The sequence below is a fragment of the Lipophrys pholis genome (genome assembly GCF_963383615.2).
Source record: "Lipophrys pholis genome assembly, chromosome: 8".
Taxonomy (NCBI): domain Eukaryota; kingdom Metazoa; phylum Chordata; class Actinopteri; order Blenniiformes; family Blenniidae; genus Lipophrys; species Lipophrys pholis.
Genome location: NC_137630.1, coordinates 10696800 through 10715379, shown reverse-complemented (window position 1 = coordinate 10715379; position 18580 = coordinate 10696800). Strand labels below are relative to the sequence as shown.

At 39.8% G+C, this 18580-nt stretch overlaps 1 protein-coding gene across 5 annotated transcripts in view; it reads left to right on the top strand.

Moving 5' to 3' along the window:
• acot7 (acyl-CoA thioesterase 7) overlaps nucleotides 1–18265 on the top strand; it is a 58642-nt gene extending 40377 nt beyond the window's left edge. For 2 of the 5 annotated variants that reach the window (XM_080469242.1, XM_080469246.1), the window contains exons 9-10: nucleotides 4978–5162; nucleotides 16314–17766. In XM_080469242.1, coding sequence (XP_080325368.1) covers nucleotides 4978–5162; nucleotides 16314–16412 — 284 coding nt within the window. In that variant the 3' untranslated portion in view covers nucleotides 16413–17766. Of the gene's footprint in view, nucleotides 1–4977; nucleotides 5163–16313 lie in introns of all 5 variants that reach the window. The other 3 variants (XM_080469244.1, XM_080469243.1, XM_080469245.1) reach the window with 3 other exon arrangements.
• Nucleotides 18266–18580: the final 315 nt, after the last annotated feature.

The following is an 18580-nucleotide window of genomic DNA, read 5'->3' as shown; positions in this document are numbered from 1 at the left end:
GACATTATTATTGACAGACATTTCAAAGATTCAGCATTAACGTAATGATACCAACAAGTAAGAGCAGAGTGATGTGCTGGATTCATTCTCTGTGATCAAAGAAGCTTCGGACTGCAGCTGCAAACCAAAAACAGCTCAGAGAAGAGAGAAGGGGTTCATTAAAGTAAAAAAATTAACTATTTGTGAGTAACTTCATTTGCATGTATTTATGCTGCTTATTAGTAATATGAATTATGCAACCAGTGTTTAATTAGGCACTGGTTAATGCATTATTTTAATGTAATTTTGCTTTTTGTTTTTCCCATTTACTAAATTATCATCATCTTGTTGTGCTCCATATCACACCTCATTTGCCACCTAATTTCCTGTTTACTGTACTTTCACACTCAAAGCTCTTGAGAGGCACGCTGTACTGCAGGAGGCCTCGCTCCGACTGAAAACAGACAGTGTGATGTAGAAATAATTTAGTGAAGTCCAGTATGCAGATACTCCACCTGTTTTATCATGTCTGCAGTGCATTTCATGTGCATAGCTTGAGACAACAAGAACATACATGCATTACTTATTAAACCCTATTTCCATGTATTTTTCTTGAGGTGTTTTTGTTGTTTTTTTTAAAGATAGTTCTGTTTCACATTTTCTCAAGCTTATGTTTGAGCAACAGGTGAGCTGATGTCTCCCTGATGTCTTTTTTTAATGCAAAACAGTGCAAGTTGCACAAACAGTATCTCTATTTTGCAATGCATATGATGCTAGAGCAGACGGATTAGATTGGAGAAGGAAAAGAGACAGACAGAACACGACCAGGGCAGACGCAGGCAGCACCACAAGTATAATGATGGAGTGAAAGTCAGAAAAAGGCAAGAAATGTGGGGGCTTCACAGCCAGAGAACAGGAACAGCACAAACCGTGGCCATCAGCAGCATGTAGAGTGAAAAGACTCGCGTCTGGTGAGGTCTGCATGCCTGCAACATTCTGTTATAATGTGTCTCGAAAGTAGTTGAGATGATTCATTAGACCTGCAAAGAAAACCTGTCGCTGGTGGTCCAGAGTCGATGCACAGTTACACACAATGGGGCTGAAGCCCAGAATTACATTAGATTACATAATTAGAGACTTTACATAACGTAAAACAACGGCAGTCTCACATCAAACATTCAGAGAATGTAATCCTGCGAGGTGCTGGCCATTGATGTTCTGGAGGAAAGTTGAGTCGGCTCTTTGATCCACTATAGCAAAACAGCCAGAGGTACAAATGGAGAAAAAATAAAAAGGCAGAAAACTTCAAATAACCGCCTGTTGGATAAAAGGACATTTCATGGAGAAATAAGGGGAGCGTTGAAGGTGATAGTAAAAGTGTCGGGGAGAGAAGGAACAGAGTTTCATTGTGAACATTCACAATGCTCTTCTTCTCTGTCTGTTTTATATTAAATTTTAATAATCAGATGAAAAAGTGAAAAAAAAAAAAAAAAAAGCTGTGGAGGGCAGAACCATAAGTTTAACACAGCTCTGCTGAATATTAAACATCCCTTTATGAAGAGCACCGTGTTACATACACGGTTTCTATAAGCTGTTGTTCCGGCTCTGCGTCAGTCACGTGCTTTTATTTCACTGCCTTTCAAATTGTATAATGGATAATACTTCTTTTTAACGCTCGACCGTACTGCACATGTATAACAAAGTCTTCACTCTCCCGAGTAAATGTGAGTTTTGAAATTCTCTCAATGTCCATACATTGTTTAGATAGGTAGGGGTTAATAGTCCTATTTTTTTTGTCCATGGATTCAGAGAAAACACAAAGACAGGCAGTTAGAAAAAGAATAAACATGATAAATATATAATAATGGCAATAATAATATAAAATGCTAAGAAAAAAACCCCACAGTTATGTTAATAAGTTAACAAGTCAATAAGAGTAGGCGGTGATATTTTCCATTTATATATACACACACATATGCTCCTACAAGAGCAAACCAACAGGTTGTTGAAAATGAATCAATTTGACGAATAACAATCGTAATCATCTTTTAATGCAGGGAACAAAAGAAGTCTATGTGTAAATACATGCACATTTGCCAAAAATCTGAAGTCATTGCAGCCATTTTATTAGAAATTATTCTGTTTTTGATTGTAATTTTGCAGTTAGATTTCAGTTTTTTGTTATTTTTTTTAATATATGAGATTCAGTTGCACTTGGCAAAGAGACATGAAGATCCTAAAATACTGAATCTGTTGTTCAGTGGCTTTACATCCCAGTTTAGTGCATATGACACCAAGCTGGTCTTTCCAGTCCACACATTTTTCTCTGGACATTCGTTATATCAAAAGAGCTCTTTGGAAATGTGACTCTGCCACTTTTTCATGTTGGCTGACCTTCAGCGTTGTGCGAGTCCAACATCTACTTCTGCATACATCAGTCATTAATCATGGAGGCCTTTAAAAATCACTCATCATCAAGGCTGTGTTTTGTGTAATGTCACTGAGCACTTCACTGGGCCTAATACATCTGTGCCAGAGATAGTTGATCTGAATGACAGTGGGCTTGCTCACTGTGCTTACGTGTAAAAACACTCAAAATGTCCAGACCGAAAGATACAAAGCAGTTCACCTTCTAAAGAGGCTGCACGAAGCCATGAACTGTCCTCAACAGCCTGGATATACAACATCATGGCATTTAATTGTCTTTTACAGTTTATCACCCAGTTTGCACCATCGTCTGGATGTCACTTCACAGATCACATTGCGGTTGCATAATCTCATTACATCTGGTTTGGGAAAAGCACTAAAATTAGCAGCTGTTATTTAACAGAAAAAAAGTCATACTGTGGCTCAAGGCACGAGAGGTTGTTTGAAATTCACTTCCAAAGCTGAAAGAGGCACGTTAACCATACATACATACATACATACATACATACATACATACATACATACATACATACATACATACATACATACATACATACATACATACATACATACATACAACTACTGTGAAAAACTACAGGGTGCAGTGTTTGCCATTGATTGAATAACAGTATAATTAGACATCTTTTATTTAAAAAAAAAAGAAAGAAAGAAAAGAAATAAAAACAAAATGCAGACTGTGCTTATTTTTGAAAAAAGAAAGCAAGAAGACACAATAAAAATAGAGTTTTTAATCAGCATGATCGCATCACATTTGGCAGTAACAACTACCTGGAAACACAAAAATATGTGCATTAACAATAATTATCATGTGGAATCACATTTAATTGGTACCCTGTTGCACTTCTGGCCAAATTTAAGTCAGAATTTACCTGTAAAACATCATCTATAAAAAGAAAAACCCAGTCATGGAATATATTCTAAATATGGGCTGAACAATATTCATGATCATATTTATGGCAAGCAACTTGTGCTTACTGGAGAACGACATGTTTTATTCCCATCATCACAAGAGAAGGTTGACATGAGAACAAAAAGTTTCTGGCAGAAGACCTTACTGAACTCGTGCTGCTGTGAGTCTTTCAAAGTGTTTCCATAACTGAGCAACAATCTTGTCTCATTCTCTCAGAAGTTGTCCTCATAATGTCAGGAGGGTTGGTGGCACACAGTCTGATACAAGTTTTCTTTTTCTTTTTTTTTTCTTTAGCATGTAAATCTATTTTTCTCTTCTTTCTTTTGGACTTTGACTGTTTCATATCGTGAAGTTCAGTCTCAGACTGCAGGGATAACACCTTCTCTCCTCATCTCCATGGCAACAGCAGTTATAATACAGTACAGGCACATCAAAGAGAATAAAGAAAATATCAGCAGTGCCGAGTGCTATTAGTTTACTCATTTTTTTTCTCTTCTTTTCTCGCAATAAAAGAAAAAGAGCACTTTCTGTGATGAGTTAAAAGCATTAGGATGATCTGAGGTTGAAATCACCAGCAAATTAAAAATACAAAAACTCAGCAGGTGCATGAATAATTATGTGTGAGTGCATGGCAAGACGTACTTACAGCCCGGTACAGATCACTACCCATAATTTTTATTTTAAATTTCTAATGACATGAGCTTTTATCATTATAAACCTTCTCCTGTTTATTAATGTGACATTGATTGTCTCACGCCGCCAACCCGCTCGCTGGAGCAGACTTCAAAAAGTTTGTGATGCAACAGTGTCAGGTCGATTACGAGAGCAGATCTTACGTTTTCCTCCTGTGATTTTATGTAGCTTCTCGGTTTAATTTCGGCTTGCCTTTTTTTTTTTTTAAAGGGACATCCGTCGCCGTCAGTGTTGCCTCATTTTGTTGAAACACCTAGAAGGTTTTGAGAAGTAGTTGCAATGCAGTTTTTCTGTTATTGTGAGACTAATCAGTCAATCAATCAGTTCATTAATATTCTTTTGTAGTTTTCATGCAAATGAACACTATTCTTATAGTTTAAACAATCACCTGACACATCATGTGACAGACCAATGAAAGACCAGATAATAGTATTTACAGGACAGGAATAAAAGTAAAACACATTAAAATTCCCTGTAAGAATTGATTAAATTATAATTAAATCAAACAGAACAGAATTTACAAAATATTTATCTTGAAAAGTCTTAATCAATTGATACAAAATTTAAACAATGAGAAGCTGTAGTTAAAAAAAAAAGAAGAAAACTACATTTAAAAGAATTTAATTGAAATAAAATTAAATTAAGATAATACAGATATTTTGTAGTATAAGACAAAAAGTGTGTGTGTGTGTGTGTGTGTGTGTGTGTGTGTGTGTGTGTGTGTGTGTGTGTGTGTGTGTGTGTGTGTGTGTGTGGCTGAAGAACAAAGACGCTTGAATCAAGCATCACCACAGTCAGAGTTGAAGTGCTCTTGGGGGGAATGTTAGTAGATCAAGCTGAAAAAAGTATAAATCTGCAATTCCGCTAATGAAATGAAATGTTCTTATTTGTCTGCGTTTACAAACAGTGAGAACCATTATCCGCTGCTCTTGCTTTTCTTCTTCAAGGTTGCGTGCTGACGGTGACGGGCCGGCTCACATTTGTCAGCAACAAGTCGATGGAGATTGAAGTGATCGTGGACGCCAACTCGCTCGTGGATGCAGAGAAGGGAAAGTATCGCGCCGTCTCAGCTTTCTTCACCTTCATCTCCCTGGACAAGGACAATAAGCCCCTTCCTGTCCCTCTTCTTAAGGTTGGTACCCAGCTCGCCATTGTTATTGATAAAACCTCAGTATTTCATTGATTTAATCCCTGATTCACTGAGGAGCTCCATATAGACACCCAGACTAAGAGTCAAGAGGATTTTCTGACATGTACAAGAAATATGCTGTAGTCTATTTGCACTCATGGTGAAAAATATCTGGCTATGGATTTTCATCATCACGCTATCTATCAATATTATGAGTTGAGGGATCGTGTTTCCAATATTAACTTCCCAGTTCAGCTTTTTAAAAATTAAGATTCAGCTGGAAGAAAACTGAATAAATTCTCAAGTCATATAAAAATATCTTGAGGATGGCCGGAACTAAACGCTGATTTCAAAAGTCACTAAAATCTGCTCGGCTGTCTCTTGTCGTCTTTCTCAGTTAACATTTCGTCCTGTATTTCTTTACTGCTCGCTCTGATTGCAAGTCGTAGTCAGTCCTTCAGTCAACAGCAGCTGGAAAGCAAAATGGCAAAAAATAGAAGCCCTTTTTCATTCAGGAATTTCTACATTAGTCCTTTTCTTCCCTCAATACATTAACGTCCCGGCTCTGTGTTGGTATTAACCTACAGCACTGAGGACTGAATGCCGATATCCCCACAGCCGACGTCTCTGCTGACTCAGCACTTCGTGTCACAGTGTAAAGTGTGCGTGTGTTTACCTGCAGACAGTGGAGAGGCGCCCGCTGTTTGTTCTGGCTCCAAACCCCGTTTATATGCAAACAAGGGGCGCCCGGGCCATCTGTTTACCTCAGCACATTTTAAATGATTTCCTGGTGCCATCGCACATCCTGACGGCCTCTGTGATCATCCCTTTAATACCATTTATCTTTTTTTGTCATTTGTCAGCCAGCAATAGAGGGGCCTTTAAACCGAGGTAACACTTTAAAATGGGAATTTAGATAAGCAGGTGATATTTAACAGCTTTTTCTGGGACCCTGTATTGGACTGAATGTGTGTCTGTGCACCTCAACCAGCCGCTTAACAAGAATTTTCACAAAACTGAGCAAAATGTGCCCGTTTTACGAGACTAAGTGAATTAGTGAGACAAATCTGCTGGATTCACTCTGATGTGGCTCGTTGCACATGTTGCATGATCGTCTCCAGAATGTCAGATAAACTTCTGGTAGAATCAGAACTCACCTGGAGTTTGCATGCAAGTTGCATGACTTGCAACATATTTAAGATTATAAATTCAGGGCACTTGTGACTGTCTGATGCTGTTACACAATTGCAGGAAACTTAGACTTTTTAACCAACTGAATAACCAAAAGATGATCAGGGGGTCTGCAGCCCAGAGCTCTGGATCCACATGTGGCTCTTTGATCCCCCTATAGCTTTCCCGGGATTATTTAAATAAACATTTTTATTTCATTTGCATACTAGACGCAATCTCAAAAGTAGTTTTATCTCCTAAGAAATATGTATTAAGAAAAAGAGCTAAAATAGACAAGAATGGTCAAAAGAAATAAACCCATGACAAATTATGCCTAAAAAAGTCCAAATGGCTTTGATAGCTAAAATAAAAACTGTTAAAATTTGTTAAAAGGACTAAAGGTCTAAAATAGCTTACAAATAGAGGTAAAACTGCTAAAAATGTAATGAAACATTGACAGTTCTAAAGGGAGGGTGGGAAACTTCATAAATGCAAACCTTAGGAACAGTTTTGGTATATATAGCAAAACTATATGTACAGCTTTATTACCTGTATTTCATCATTTAACAAATTTAAACTTCAATTCCTTTTTTCTTTTTTTTTGTGAAAGTAGTAAAAATGACTCTTTTGGTCATAAAAGTTGCTGCCCACTGGTCCAGGTGACTCCCCGACCGACAGCTGAAGGCCCATCTCTCATTTCTTCTACTTTTTATTTTGTGAAAACGAGATCCAGAAGGATTCCAGACGAGTTTGAGACGACAGGGCATGATCAAGAATGTGCATGATATAAAATACCGCTACTGACCATTTATAAGTTGCAGCGGTCCAGTGAGGGCTTTGAAGATAACAACTAATAAATTAGCACAACACCTACAGATGATGCACAAGAAACACGGTTTAAGTTTGAAATGTTTCACTAAAAACAACAACAAATGTTCTTACCGCAGACTCATAAAACAGCATCTGCTCCACGATGCCACTTTTTAATATTTGAAACAAGGATTACACTGAGCATGAGTGTTACGACGGTCCCCAGTCTGCACACGACTGCACAGCCTGTAGGAAAGGCCGAGTGAGCAGCTTATGTGAAACTGCACAAAGCATATTGTGGGTCATTATTCTCCCAATTGCACGCCTGTACAAAATTCACTGACTTTGCACCTCAGTTAATCATTAAACTTTTAAGTACGTGCAGAATACTGAATAAGTACAAGCATTAAAGGTGAAGCCCCTGCAGCAATCTTGATAATATACATAAAGGACAAAGCTGTTTTTTTTCTTTCTGGGTTAACAGTTCCTCTCTTCCCTTCCCAAATCATAAATATAACACAAGCATATGCAGTTTTACAAGTGCTGCCCTGTTCTCAGCCACACAAACGAGGTGTAATAAATTAGCAGGGAGCAAAACTGTGTGTGTACACAGATTGTTTATGGGTGTGTTGTCATGCCACCGAGTAGCACAGCGGCTCTGTTGACAGTAAACTCTCCTCCATGCTGGAAGTATCAGCCTTAAACGGCGACTTCTTCCAGCCGACTTCTCCTCTGATGGTCTCCTCAGACAAAAATGCCCATCACACCATCACATGAGCCTCTTCAAAAGCTCTTGTCAGTCTTCCCATTTCCACTTCAGAAAAGCCCCATTGTCCGCCTCTCCCTGCACGCATTCATTACCCAGGTTTCCATCTCACATGAGCTCCTCATTGCTTTTGTTCTAGTTTCGGGGAATTGCAGAGATGATTAGACTCATTGTAATTTCTCTGTTCACCTCAATTAAAAAAAGAAGACGAGGAGAGCAAAAAAAGGAAAGAAAAATCTCCCGGTGACTTTAATAATTTATCATCAACACTATAAATGGAAATCTAAATGGAGCTCAAGCTGCCAGGGCTCTGATGTCACTTGTCAGATAAACAAAAGCCACAATAAAGAAGTGTGTGTGTGTGTGTGTGTGTGTGTGTGTGTGTGTGTGTGTGTGTGTGTGTGTGTGTGTGTGTGTGTGTGTGTGTGTGTGTGTGTGTGTGTGTGTGTGTGTGTGTGTGTGTGTGTGTGTGTGTGTGTGTAACGTTGGCCGGAGATACAGTTTAGATCTTTGTGTGTATGAAGAACAGAAATAGAGCCCTCCCCCCTGCATGTGTAGGTCCGTATGTGTGAGAGTGAGCTTCGCGTGTGAACGTGCTTCAGCAGATCACTGAGCACAAATGCGTGTTTTTTTATTTATATGAGCGAGAGAAGAAGCACGAGGCTCCGTCAACTCTATGTCTGGGTTTCTAACTACCTACCCAGGGATTGTCCATTCAAAGTGAACTGATGATAGTAAACCTACCAACGGTCGAACAAGGTTGAACACGTCGACCCAATTAACACCCGAATTCCAACTAACAGTGGAGAAGGTGACTGTGAGGGATGGAAGTCCAGTAATGACATTAATGAGCCAGATGACATCAAGCAGAACAAAGCATGACAAACATTTGGCTCTCTTGTCTTTCAGCAACTCCCACAGACTAAGATGTGAAATTTCATATTCATACTTACTCAGTACATTTTACCTCTGGATCAGTCTCTGTTGAAAGAGTATCTTATTCCTCTTCTTTATTCATTTTATATTTGGGTATTAGAACGGAATCCAGCTCGATATCAAATATCTAACAACAGAGAGCTGAGAACAAATCTCATACCTTTTCTATTTAAATTTTCAACCCTCCGTGGCAGATTTTCCTCCAGTTGTCTTCTATAAATAGCCCGATTGAAAGGAGCGCCCCTGCTATTTCTGTCTGCAGGTTCTTTCTCCCCCCGTTCTCCCATCCTCGATTTCTCCTGATCGAGCTCACAGCGTTTGTTATTTTTAGATTTGCCTGTTTTAGCTCAGCAGGGGGTTTGGGACTGCGTGGACGTGACTGTGTGTGTGTGTGTGTGTGTGTGGGGGGGGGGGGGGGGGGGGGGGGGGTGTTGTAGATGGGCTGTCACTAATGTAAGCATACTGTGGGCAGCGCTGAAGTGGGCCATGAGGACAGCATGAGCGGGGAGGGCGTCGGGGAAATCCTTGGCTGGTTGCAGCAGTATGTTGAACAAATACTAAAAGAATATAAATGCATAGAGATAAACTCAAACGTCTGCCGGCGCCTTTAACTCGCGTTTTGATTTTGGATTTCTGGTGACTTTATCGGGGGAAGCCGATATCCTGACCTCGAGGTTAGAAAGACGTCTTGTTACTAGGAGCCCAGTGCATGCTGGGTACCAGCTGGTGGCAGAAGATGGTGGATGGACTGTGGTTGAGTGCAGGTTATGAATGGGTATTAGGGTATGAATGAAAAGATGGCTGATTGTCTTTACATCTTGCCGTTTCTTTTTTCTTCCTGTGCATGTCTTTTCATCTTGTCTTCTTTGATTCCATCCCTCACTTCGTCTCCTTGCCTCTGTTCACGTCTCCCAGCATCCCCCACTTCTTCTGTCTTCTTGCTGTTATCCCTTCCGTACCCTCCTTTCTTCATTGCTCCTCCCTCCTTCTCCTCCGTCCTCCCTCCTCGCAGGCAGAGGCTCAGCTGGCCTCCCTTGACACGAAAACAAGCCCGGTTGTCATGGCAACCTCCTGTAGTCCACATGAAGTGATGCACATTTATTTTTAGATGCCTCCCATTCAAGACAATAAGAAACGGGTTAACGGGTGCACTCGTGCCGGAGCGACAAATGTTTCGGACTCTGTGATTGTCTGACGTGCCACACAGAGACCGACCTGACGTCTGTTGTGAGCACAGCTCCGTCCATGAAACTGCAGCTAATTATGAATGCAGGGAGATTTTCACCAATACATTATTCATGCACATGCATGGAAGCCAATACATGTATGTATACATTTACAACCAAACCTAACCTATCCATATGTTTTTATTCATTGAACTGAGACAAAACAAGAATTAGATATTGTTGGTATATTTCAGTGTATTTAGGTTCCATTATTACTTGATCAGTTTTTGTTCTTAGATTAAAATCCCAGCAGCCATCAGAAATCAATCTTTTTAATATTCATCGAAAGGCTCAACACCAATATGAGGACTTTATCTCTGGTGGAGGTTTTTTCTTATTATTTCTTTACCATAGCTACCTCACCAGTATGCAAGTATATTCTGTTTGGCCAAAGTGTTTGAACCTGGCAAGTCACCACTTCTCAAAATACATTAAAAACCAGAAGAAATGTCTTTATTGTTAATGAGTAAAAAATTTACTAATTTTTCAAATAACACTGCCAAAATATTTTGAACTCCGCTAAGTGAATCAGCTTTTTACAACATAAAAGACAATCACAACCAATTACTCCAAGCAAATGTCTCTGCTGATTAGGTTGCTGGTGTTGTATGAACTGGCTTTCTCCTCCTCTTGATATTGTGGCAGAACATAATTTACAGTCTGTCTTACTTCTGTCATTCTCATTCCTATTAAAGACTCTCGCCGGACATGGTGTGTGGTCTCTTGCGTACCTGCGGGCGACATTGCTGACGCATGATGTCATGTAGTACTCGCTGGGTTGGATCAGGGGTTCTTTCACAAGTACAAGTACTCCGTGCAGTATCTGACCCCATGCTGGTATCAGGATCTCTGCATCGCGATTAATTTTTATAACATATTGTTTTCTGCACACAGATGTGTGTGGTTTCATTACAAAAACAACCAACAGCACCCACTAGTGGCCCTACATGCTAAGTACAGCTGTTTTAGCTTTTCTGTTGTTTCCATTTTCAAAATGTTGCAGTGAAAACGTGAAACTTTACGAAAACGAAAACGTAGAAAATGATGGGTTTTCACTTGAAGTTTGCCCGCAATGTGTTGCTTTTAATCAAATCAGTGATAACAACTGCTTTATTATGCAAAAGTAACGTGAACCTGTACCCCTCGGTACGTTCAGGAAATAAAGAAGCAATTCAGTTCAACTTTATTTATATAGCACCACATACCACATTTAACAGTCATTTCTAGGTGCTAAACAAAGCAAACTAACAATCAAGATGTTTTGCTTTTGGTGTTTCTGTTCAAGAAAGACGCTCAGTATGCAAGTAAAGAGAGAATATTGGCCCTTTCACAAACTATTGTTTTGGTACATCAGTTGTTTTTGCTGCAATTCCATTGGTTGGCCGACCTCAGCTTGTCTGTGGTCACATGACCATAAGCATTCTTCCCTTTAAACCATAAGACAGCAGATTGTAAGCCATGGGAAAAGCTATTGCCACTGCAGCCCGTGGCTACAAACAAAACGCGAAACTATTCAATGCTGCTGTTGCTGAAACTGTGATGGAGAACAGATTATAGAAAAGTCTGTTTACACAATGAGCTCCAGCCAGAACAAACGGTAACAGCATGAAATAATAAATGTCTTGCCCGATCTTCTAACATGTCCTAATTTGTGTATAATTCACTCTCTTTCCCCGTCACACACCAACTTTTATCAGGTTAGCAGGCAGGGTCCCGACAGTCCAGATGGCTGCTGTGTGTCTTGAGCCAGTTTCTTCCAGCATTTTACCACATTTGGCAAAGCGAACGACGCCCGATGACCACAAGTACAACAGCTCGTGCCAACACAACCCCCTTGGTATTTTACTGGCATTGTTTGAGCAATTTGCTTCACAAGTGTTGCCCCTCTTCCACGTTCAATCCGTTTGGTCTGTGACACTCTGTTCACTTGTCCTCCTGACGGACGGCCAATGAGCCCAATCGAACAGCTGTTTCTCTTTCAGTCTGTGGTCCATCTTTCTCTTTATTCCCAGTGGAAATCTTTTCGAGAGATTTTTCATCCGGTCAAGTGCTGCTATTCACAAGTGAATAAGAGGTTTTGTTTTGGGGGTTTTTTTGTTCATTTTTTTGGGGTCATACAATAGCGGTGTCAGTCTGTCAGGTCACTTCCCCAATTTGGTCCAGACTGAAATCTCCCAAATCCAACTGAGATCGGTTGACTTGACCTTTTGCACTCACAACTGTGGTGTCCAGTAAGTGAATCCCACAGAATCAGGTGGCAATGTACTTTCCATCAAACACTTCAGCACTTTGTGGTTTTGAATGAAATCGGATGGATGGATGGATGGATGGATGGATGGATGGATGGATGGATGGATGGATGGATGGATGGAATATCTGTAAAGAGTATATTATTTGATAGTGTAACTGCTTCTTCAACTGCTTCTTTTTTTGTACACTGCTCCTTGTGCTTTAAAAGATATCAAATCAGGCAAAAACATTATTTTGCTATGTTACTACGAACACACTAATGTCATGATTATTATTTAAATGAGCTGTTATGTGAAGGTCTTTTTTCAGCCTGAAAGGCACAGTAGGAAAATTGGATAAGAGAAATTCAAGTCAGACAACATATAAGTTTGACAGGTCGTGGTCTGAGATCCTGTCTAATCGTAGTCATTTGACTGGAGCTGCTGTGGGAATACCAATTACGTGGGGGACATCAAAAGGACATGTTGGTGACATTGAGTTGTGCAAATACAATTTTTATGAGCATTAGCATCATAAATATGGACTTATTGTAAAGTGCAGAGAAAGATGTAGCAAGAATGTGGGATCAGAAATGTTCAGCACTGATGCACCTCAGTAACAATACACACTATTATTAAAACACATAGGGAGTGATAAGTCTATTTTAGCACCAGAGTAACACCAATAATTATTTAAAAAATGTTTACCTTGTGTTGGGCTTGAATTGATTTTTTAAGACAGGTTGCCAGTGAGTTTTCTTCTATTTCAGGTGATATAACGCTGTCGTCTGCTCCTCTTCTGAAAACCATCTTTTTACAATAATAACAAAAATTGGAACAGTTTGGTCTTTTCTTACTTTTGTTTATTTATACAAGACTGAAAAAAATTAGTTTTGTATGGTTACTAAAAAGTCATTCTGGGGTAATTTTGCCTTAACAATTCATAGACGATAGTGTAACAGAGTACAAATGTCAATATGTCAATAGTCTGAGCAGTTACTGTCATGTCTTTACATGCCAGACTCAGGTCGAACTGTTGTTTACTGTTAGCCGTAGTCAGGTATACAGTTTCGTTTAATGAGTTTGTTCATTTACCCACCTCGAGCTGAAACCCCATATGGTTTTAAAAGTGTAATTAAATAACAGGCGAGTCCTCGGGGGCCTGAGTGACAGGGAGGAGGGAGAGGACGGCTCGGGGGCTGAAGGAGAAAAACAATGAGCGTAAATGGAATAAACAGCCTGAAGACAGTGCCATTACATATAATACAATCTATAACAGAAGACACTTTGACTTTATTGTATTACCCTCTACTGATCAATAGTCGTCTTAACGTGTTCTAATGTACTTTGGTTAGAGAGGCGCAGTTCTTCTGAACGACGGTTGAGCTTGTGATGAAATAATTTTCAAATTAATTCTGTGTTTAATGAAGATGATGGATGTCTGTGGCTCACACTTTAGAGCTGCTCAAGCAGGATGATTAATAAAGCCTGCGTTAAGTGTGAGGATCCTGCAGTCATCTTACCTGAACTAATGTTAATGATACTGAAATGACCCTGTAGATATGTTCCTCAAAATGAGTTAACTGGGTAATTGTTCCTGTCTGATTATATACAGAGTCAAATGTTTGGGCAGCTGTCTGCCTTTAGACGTGACTACACATAATTGTTGACGTGATTTGTTCACAAACATGCACGATAGCACAAATTCACCATGACTAGTAGCTAGCAACAATTCTCACCTCTTGTTGTCCAGTGTGGAAGTATTTGTGATCTACAACAACACAAAGGGAAAACTCTTGTTCTTTGTTGTGCATGTCAGGCCTCAGTAAGAATTAATCGTAATTCTTTTGGGGAAACCCATTTTCAGAACTGTATTTTTATGTAAAATTATGCACTGGTCCCTCTCTTTCTCTTTTAAAGTCAATGAACTGTAATCATTCATTACTTTCAGCTGAATGGCAAAAGCAAAACTGACTGAGCAGTGCGTTGACTCTTATATAACCTGCACGTAACAAACACAACAACGCTTATGGCTGTATGCTCCTGAACCTGCTCCACGGATGATATAGTCCCACTGGTGCTGTGTTTGTACCTTAAATAATCTTACTGCTTCTCAGTCGTGACCTCCCGGGCTCATCGCTGGCATGATGTTTTGTCACACTTGTTTCCACCATGCTCTCTCCAGAAAGTTAAAGGTGCCATCTGTTGGCTTTGTAGCTGCTTTCTCTGCATTCAGGTAGTCTTTAATCCTCCAGAACGTATCGATAATACAGGCATTCATCTTTTATATGCACTGTTTTACCAGTGGGGAAAGCTTCCATACGATTGGATTTTAAAGCAGCATGCAGACGAGGGTGTGGGTGAGCAGACGACACCATAGACACACACGTTGACACAGTCACCGGAGGTGGTATTGTTGTTTAAGTCCTGATGTCGCAGGCAGTCTAATTAAACTGTACAGACTAGCAAGTGCAGCCTCCCACAAATCAACATCCGAACTGAGCTACAGTCTTGAGTGAAGGTACGAAGAAGTTATTCACACACAGGCATGAAAGAGCTGCACAGCAGTGAGTGATATCTGCTGTAACTTCAGATTAAACATCTTACAGTGAAAGCTTGTAGTCAAATGGCTAAACAGTAAAGTCACCACAGTATTTATTCATTTAATAAATATAGTGTTTTTTAATAGAATTGTGTTTATTTAGTCCTGTTTACTTTTGGTTGTACATTGGACTTCAATCTTGGTTTCCTAGGTGAGGATTTAACAACCAATAATTCAATAATAGCCAATAATGTAATGATTTTAGTCATTACTGTATTACTTCATTACATTTGAAAAGACTTGCCAATAATGTAACCGGATGTTTGAGGCCAATAATGTAATCAGTTATTTAGAAGTGGCATTTAAAAAAAAAAAATTTCAAAATATAATAACTGCTACCAATGTTGTAATAATACTCAAATAGTTCTTAGAAAAAAACAGTTTTTTGCTGGTTTGGTGCAGTTTGCTTATCAAAACTAAAGTGGATGGGAGTTTATTGAGGATTCATACTATGCTGTACCCTATCAATTATGGTTGCAAAACATATGTAACTATTTTATTACATTATTGGCTTCATCGCATTGAAAAAGGCCACAGTTATTACAATATTGACCATTATTGCTGTATCTGTTGCTATTTGGGTCTTTGGGTACATTATCACTTTCCCGAGACAAACTTTCTGCCATTTGTCTTTAACTGTATGCATTTTATCCATCCGTCAGTCTTCTATATCTGCTTTATCTTTATCTGCAAAGAGCAGTGTACCATACATCCGCCCTGGACAGATTAACAGTCTTTAATGGGTAAACAGGTGAAAAGGCTCTTTTACACACATATTACCACCAACGAGCAGTTTAGCATCATCAGGCAACCTGTTAACAATGTTTTATGGATGTTGAAGAAAGCCGGGGAGAACATATGGACTCTATGTAGTAAAGCCCCAATGTTGCAACAGGTCTTTTTCTTTTAGAAGTGACATCACCAACTCTTACATCACCACCATGCAGGTTTCCTTCATCATAATTAACTTCACCACAGGAGGCTGTTGTGCCTCTGATTTTCTGGTTTTCGGAGATAAAGCTGGGTCCTTTTATCCAATTTCTGTGGGATTCATAGAAGAACTACCATTCAACTTGCTTGAAAACCCTTAAGTCCACATGGCAGTTTTCAAAAATGTAAAACGTCTAAAACTCTGTATTTTAATATTCATATGTATTTCAAAATGAAGTGCTGACAGAAGAACGGTACGTCAATGCAAATCACTTCAATCAGCTTTATTTTCACTTTTTCTTTTTCAGTCTGTGTTTCACCAGGAATATGAATGGCAATCACAATAACACAGCTTGGGTAATCGGATCAGGCCTCCATGCCCACAGCTAATGTGATAACAGGAGAGGAAACATTCCAGTGCTGAATATGTGTGATGATGAACGAGTCTGACAACAACACGTTTTGTCCCGTTGTTTTTGTCTTCAGATTGAAGGAGAGGAGGAACAGAGGCGCTTCGAAGAGGGCAACGCACGCTACCTCCAGAGTAAAGCAAAGAGACTGGCAGAAAAGGAGCGCCAGCAGTGACTCCTGATTTAAACACCTGCAGCTGTAGTATATTATCTCCACTCTGTAACGTAAACAGTATGAAGGATGAAATCTCCTCTCTCCTGCTCAGTGATTGTAGCCTCCTGCTAAAACTAGACCTGTGATCTTTTTTGTTTCCTGTGCTGCACACCAAAGTGTCCACTTATGGTTGTCCATGTATGTAACAGTAAGAAGTACATGCAGTATTTAATGTTAGGAATATTTTGTCGTCTTCTAATGATGATTAGAATATGGGGTTATTAAAGCAGCAATTTTACGTGTGTGTGTGTGTGCGTGCGTGTGTGTGTGATTACTCAGAAGTGTACTACACAGATTTATATACCGAATTTAGATTTTTGTGCCTAATAATATTTGTATGTGTGTGATAAAATTTGCCTAGAAACTCATTTGAATCCCACTGCTGGCATGTCTAAACTTTAGTCCCAAAAATCTCCAAGTTGGTGAGGTACAGAATAACACACTATTCAATTAGTGCATGTGCTTTCATCAATATGTTTATGCTATTGGATTAACCGATAAAGTGCAATGTCTGCCGTATTTGAAAAGGTGGCGCAGCCTTCAGCAGAGATGCTGCTGTTTTAGTGAGGAGTCATATCCTCAGCTGGTGGACTTTGTTATAAGATATATTTTGTGTTGTACATCACATTTTGATTTTAGGACCAACCGTCTCCTAGATTATGTTTATTGTGCTAATAATAATTGCAGCTGATCATTCTCATGTCAGCAGGGCCTCAAACACACAAACCCTTCATTTAAATGTAGTTGTTTGCATATTTTCACTCCTGGTGGTGTTCTTAGTACCTCACCTGCAAACCGAGCGTGCAGTCTATTTTCCTGCACGTGCAATTTATCATGCGTTATGCATGAGCTTAATAAGTCAGGCCTTTACTGTTGTGAAGGCAAAGGAGACCCAGTAAGAGTAGCAAAATAGACATACCCAACTCTAACCGGGTTAGGTGTTCGCCTTAGCTATAGGTGACTAAGTCCTTGTGGGCACACACAAATTCTATTATTCAGGTACAAATCTAATTACACACTCCCTAATTTTGCACACAAATCAAAGTACAGGCATATAAATCGAATGACAGACTCATGAATATCATCAAATCAAGTTACATCTCTCCACACACACGCACAAGTCACTTTGCGACTATAATAGCCCCATACATAAAAGTGTGTGTGTGTGTAAAAGAAAAATACTATTTTGCTCACAGAAGATATTTTTTTTCAGTATGAAGACTTTATGATCTTGTCAGTGAGAAGCGATAGTCTGAGCGAAGGGGAAATGATGATTAAGTGAGTGAATAATACTGAATAAAAGATCCAAGCATGAGTCTGGGCTCCCGTCCTTCCAAGTTTGATGATGCTGCTGCTGCTGATGTTGATGAAGAAGAAGATGAAGACGACGATGATGATTATGTCATTGTCTTAAGCATGCTTTGGCAGCGGGGGCACACGCTATCCATCTTTTCAGCACTGTGTCTTTCACAGAGAAATCATTGGCGCTCGGGGGGTTTTGACTCAGCTCGCTTCTCTTCTGCTTCCCCACCCCCTCCTTCCTCTCTGCTCCCCTCCTCCTCATCTGCCTGCCTGTCTGTCACACTCTGACTCCAGCGTTCACTCTGCCTCACCATACTCTCCCTCTCCCCTGTTCCCCAACATGTCCTCCTCTGTCCCCGTTCTCCTGTAATGTCACTTTCCTGCTCCTCTCCTTCGATGTGTTTCTCCTCTCGTTTGCTCCTCCGGTTCGTCCCCCGATCCGCCTTGTCCTCCTCGTCTCCACATCAGATGAGAAGATTCCTCACTGCCTGATAAAAACCAGAAATGGGAAGGAAAAAAAAAAAAAAGACTGTGTCCCTGTCATTTTCTTTGCATGTGCTTCTTCTGCATGTGTGCGCAAGACGGATTGAGGAAGATAAATTCTGTGGCTGGTAGATCGATATCCACATGCTCATGTCAGGGCAGAAGGATGTGATTATATACGAGCTCTAGAAAACATTGCTGGTTCACTTGTATTTCATTTCATATTTACACTCTGAGAGTAGAAGCAGATTTTTTTGGTTTCACCCAATACTCCCAGATCAAACCCCAGTGAAATAAAAAGATTAAAGCCCAGAGACTGAACTCAGCGGAGAACAGAAAGCGAC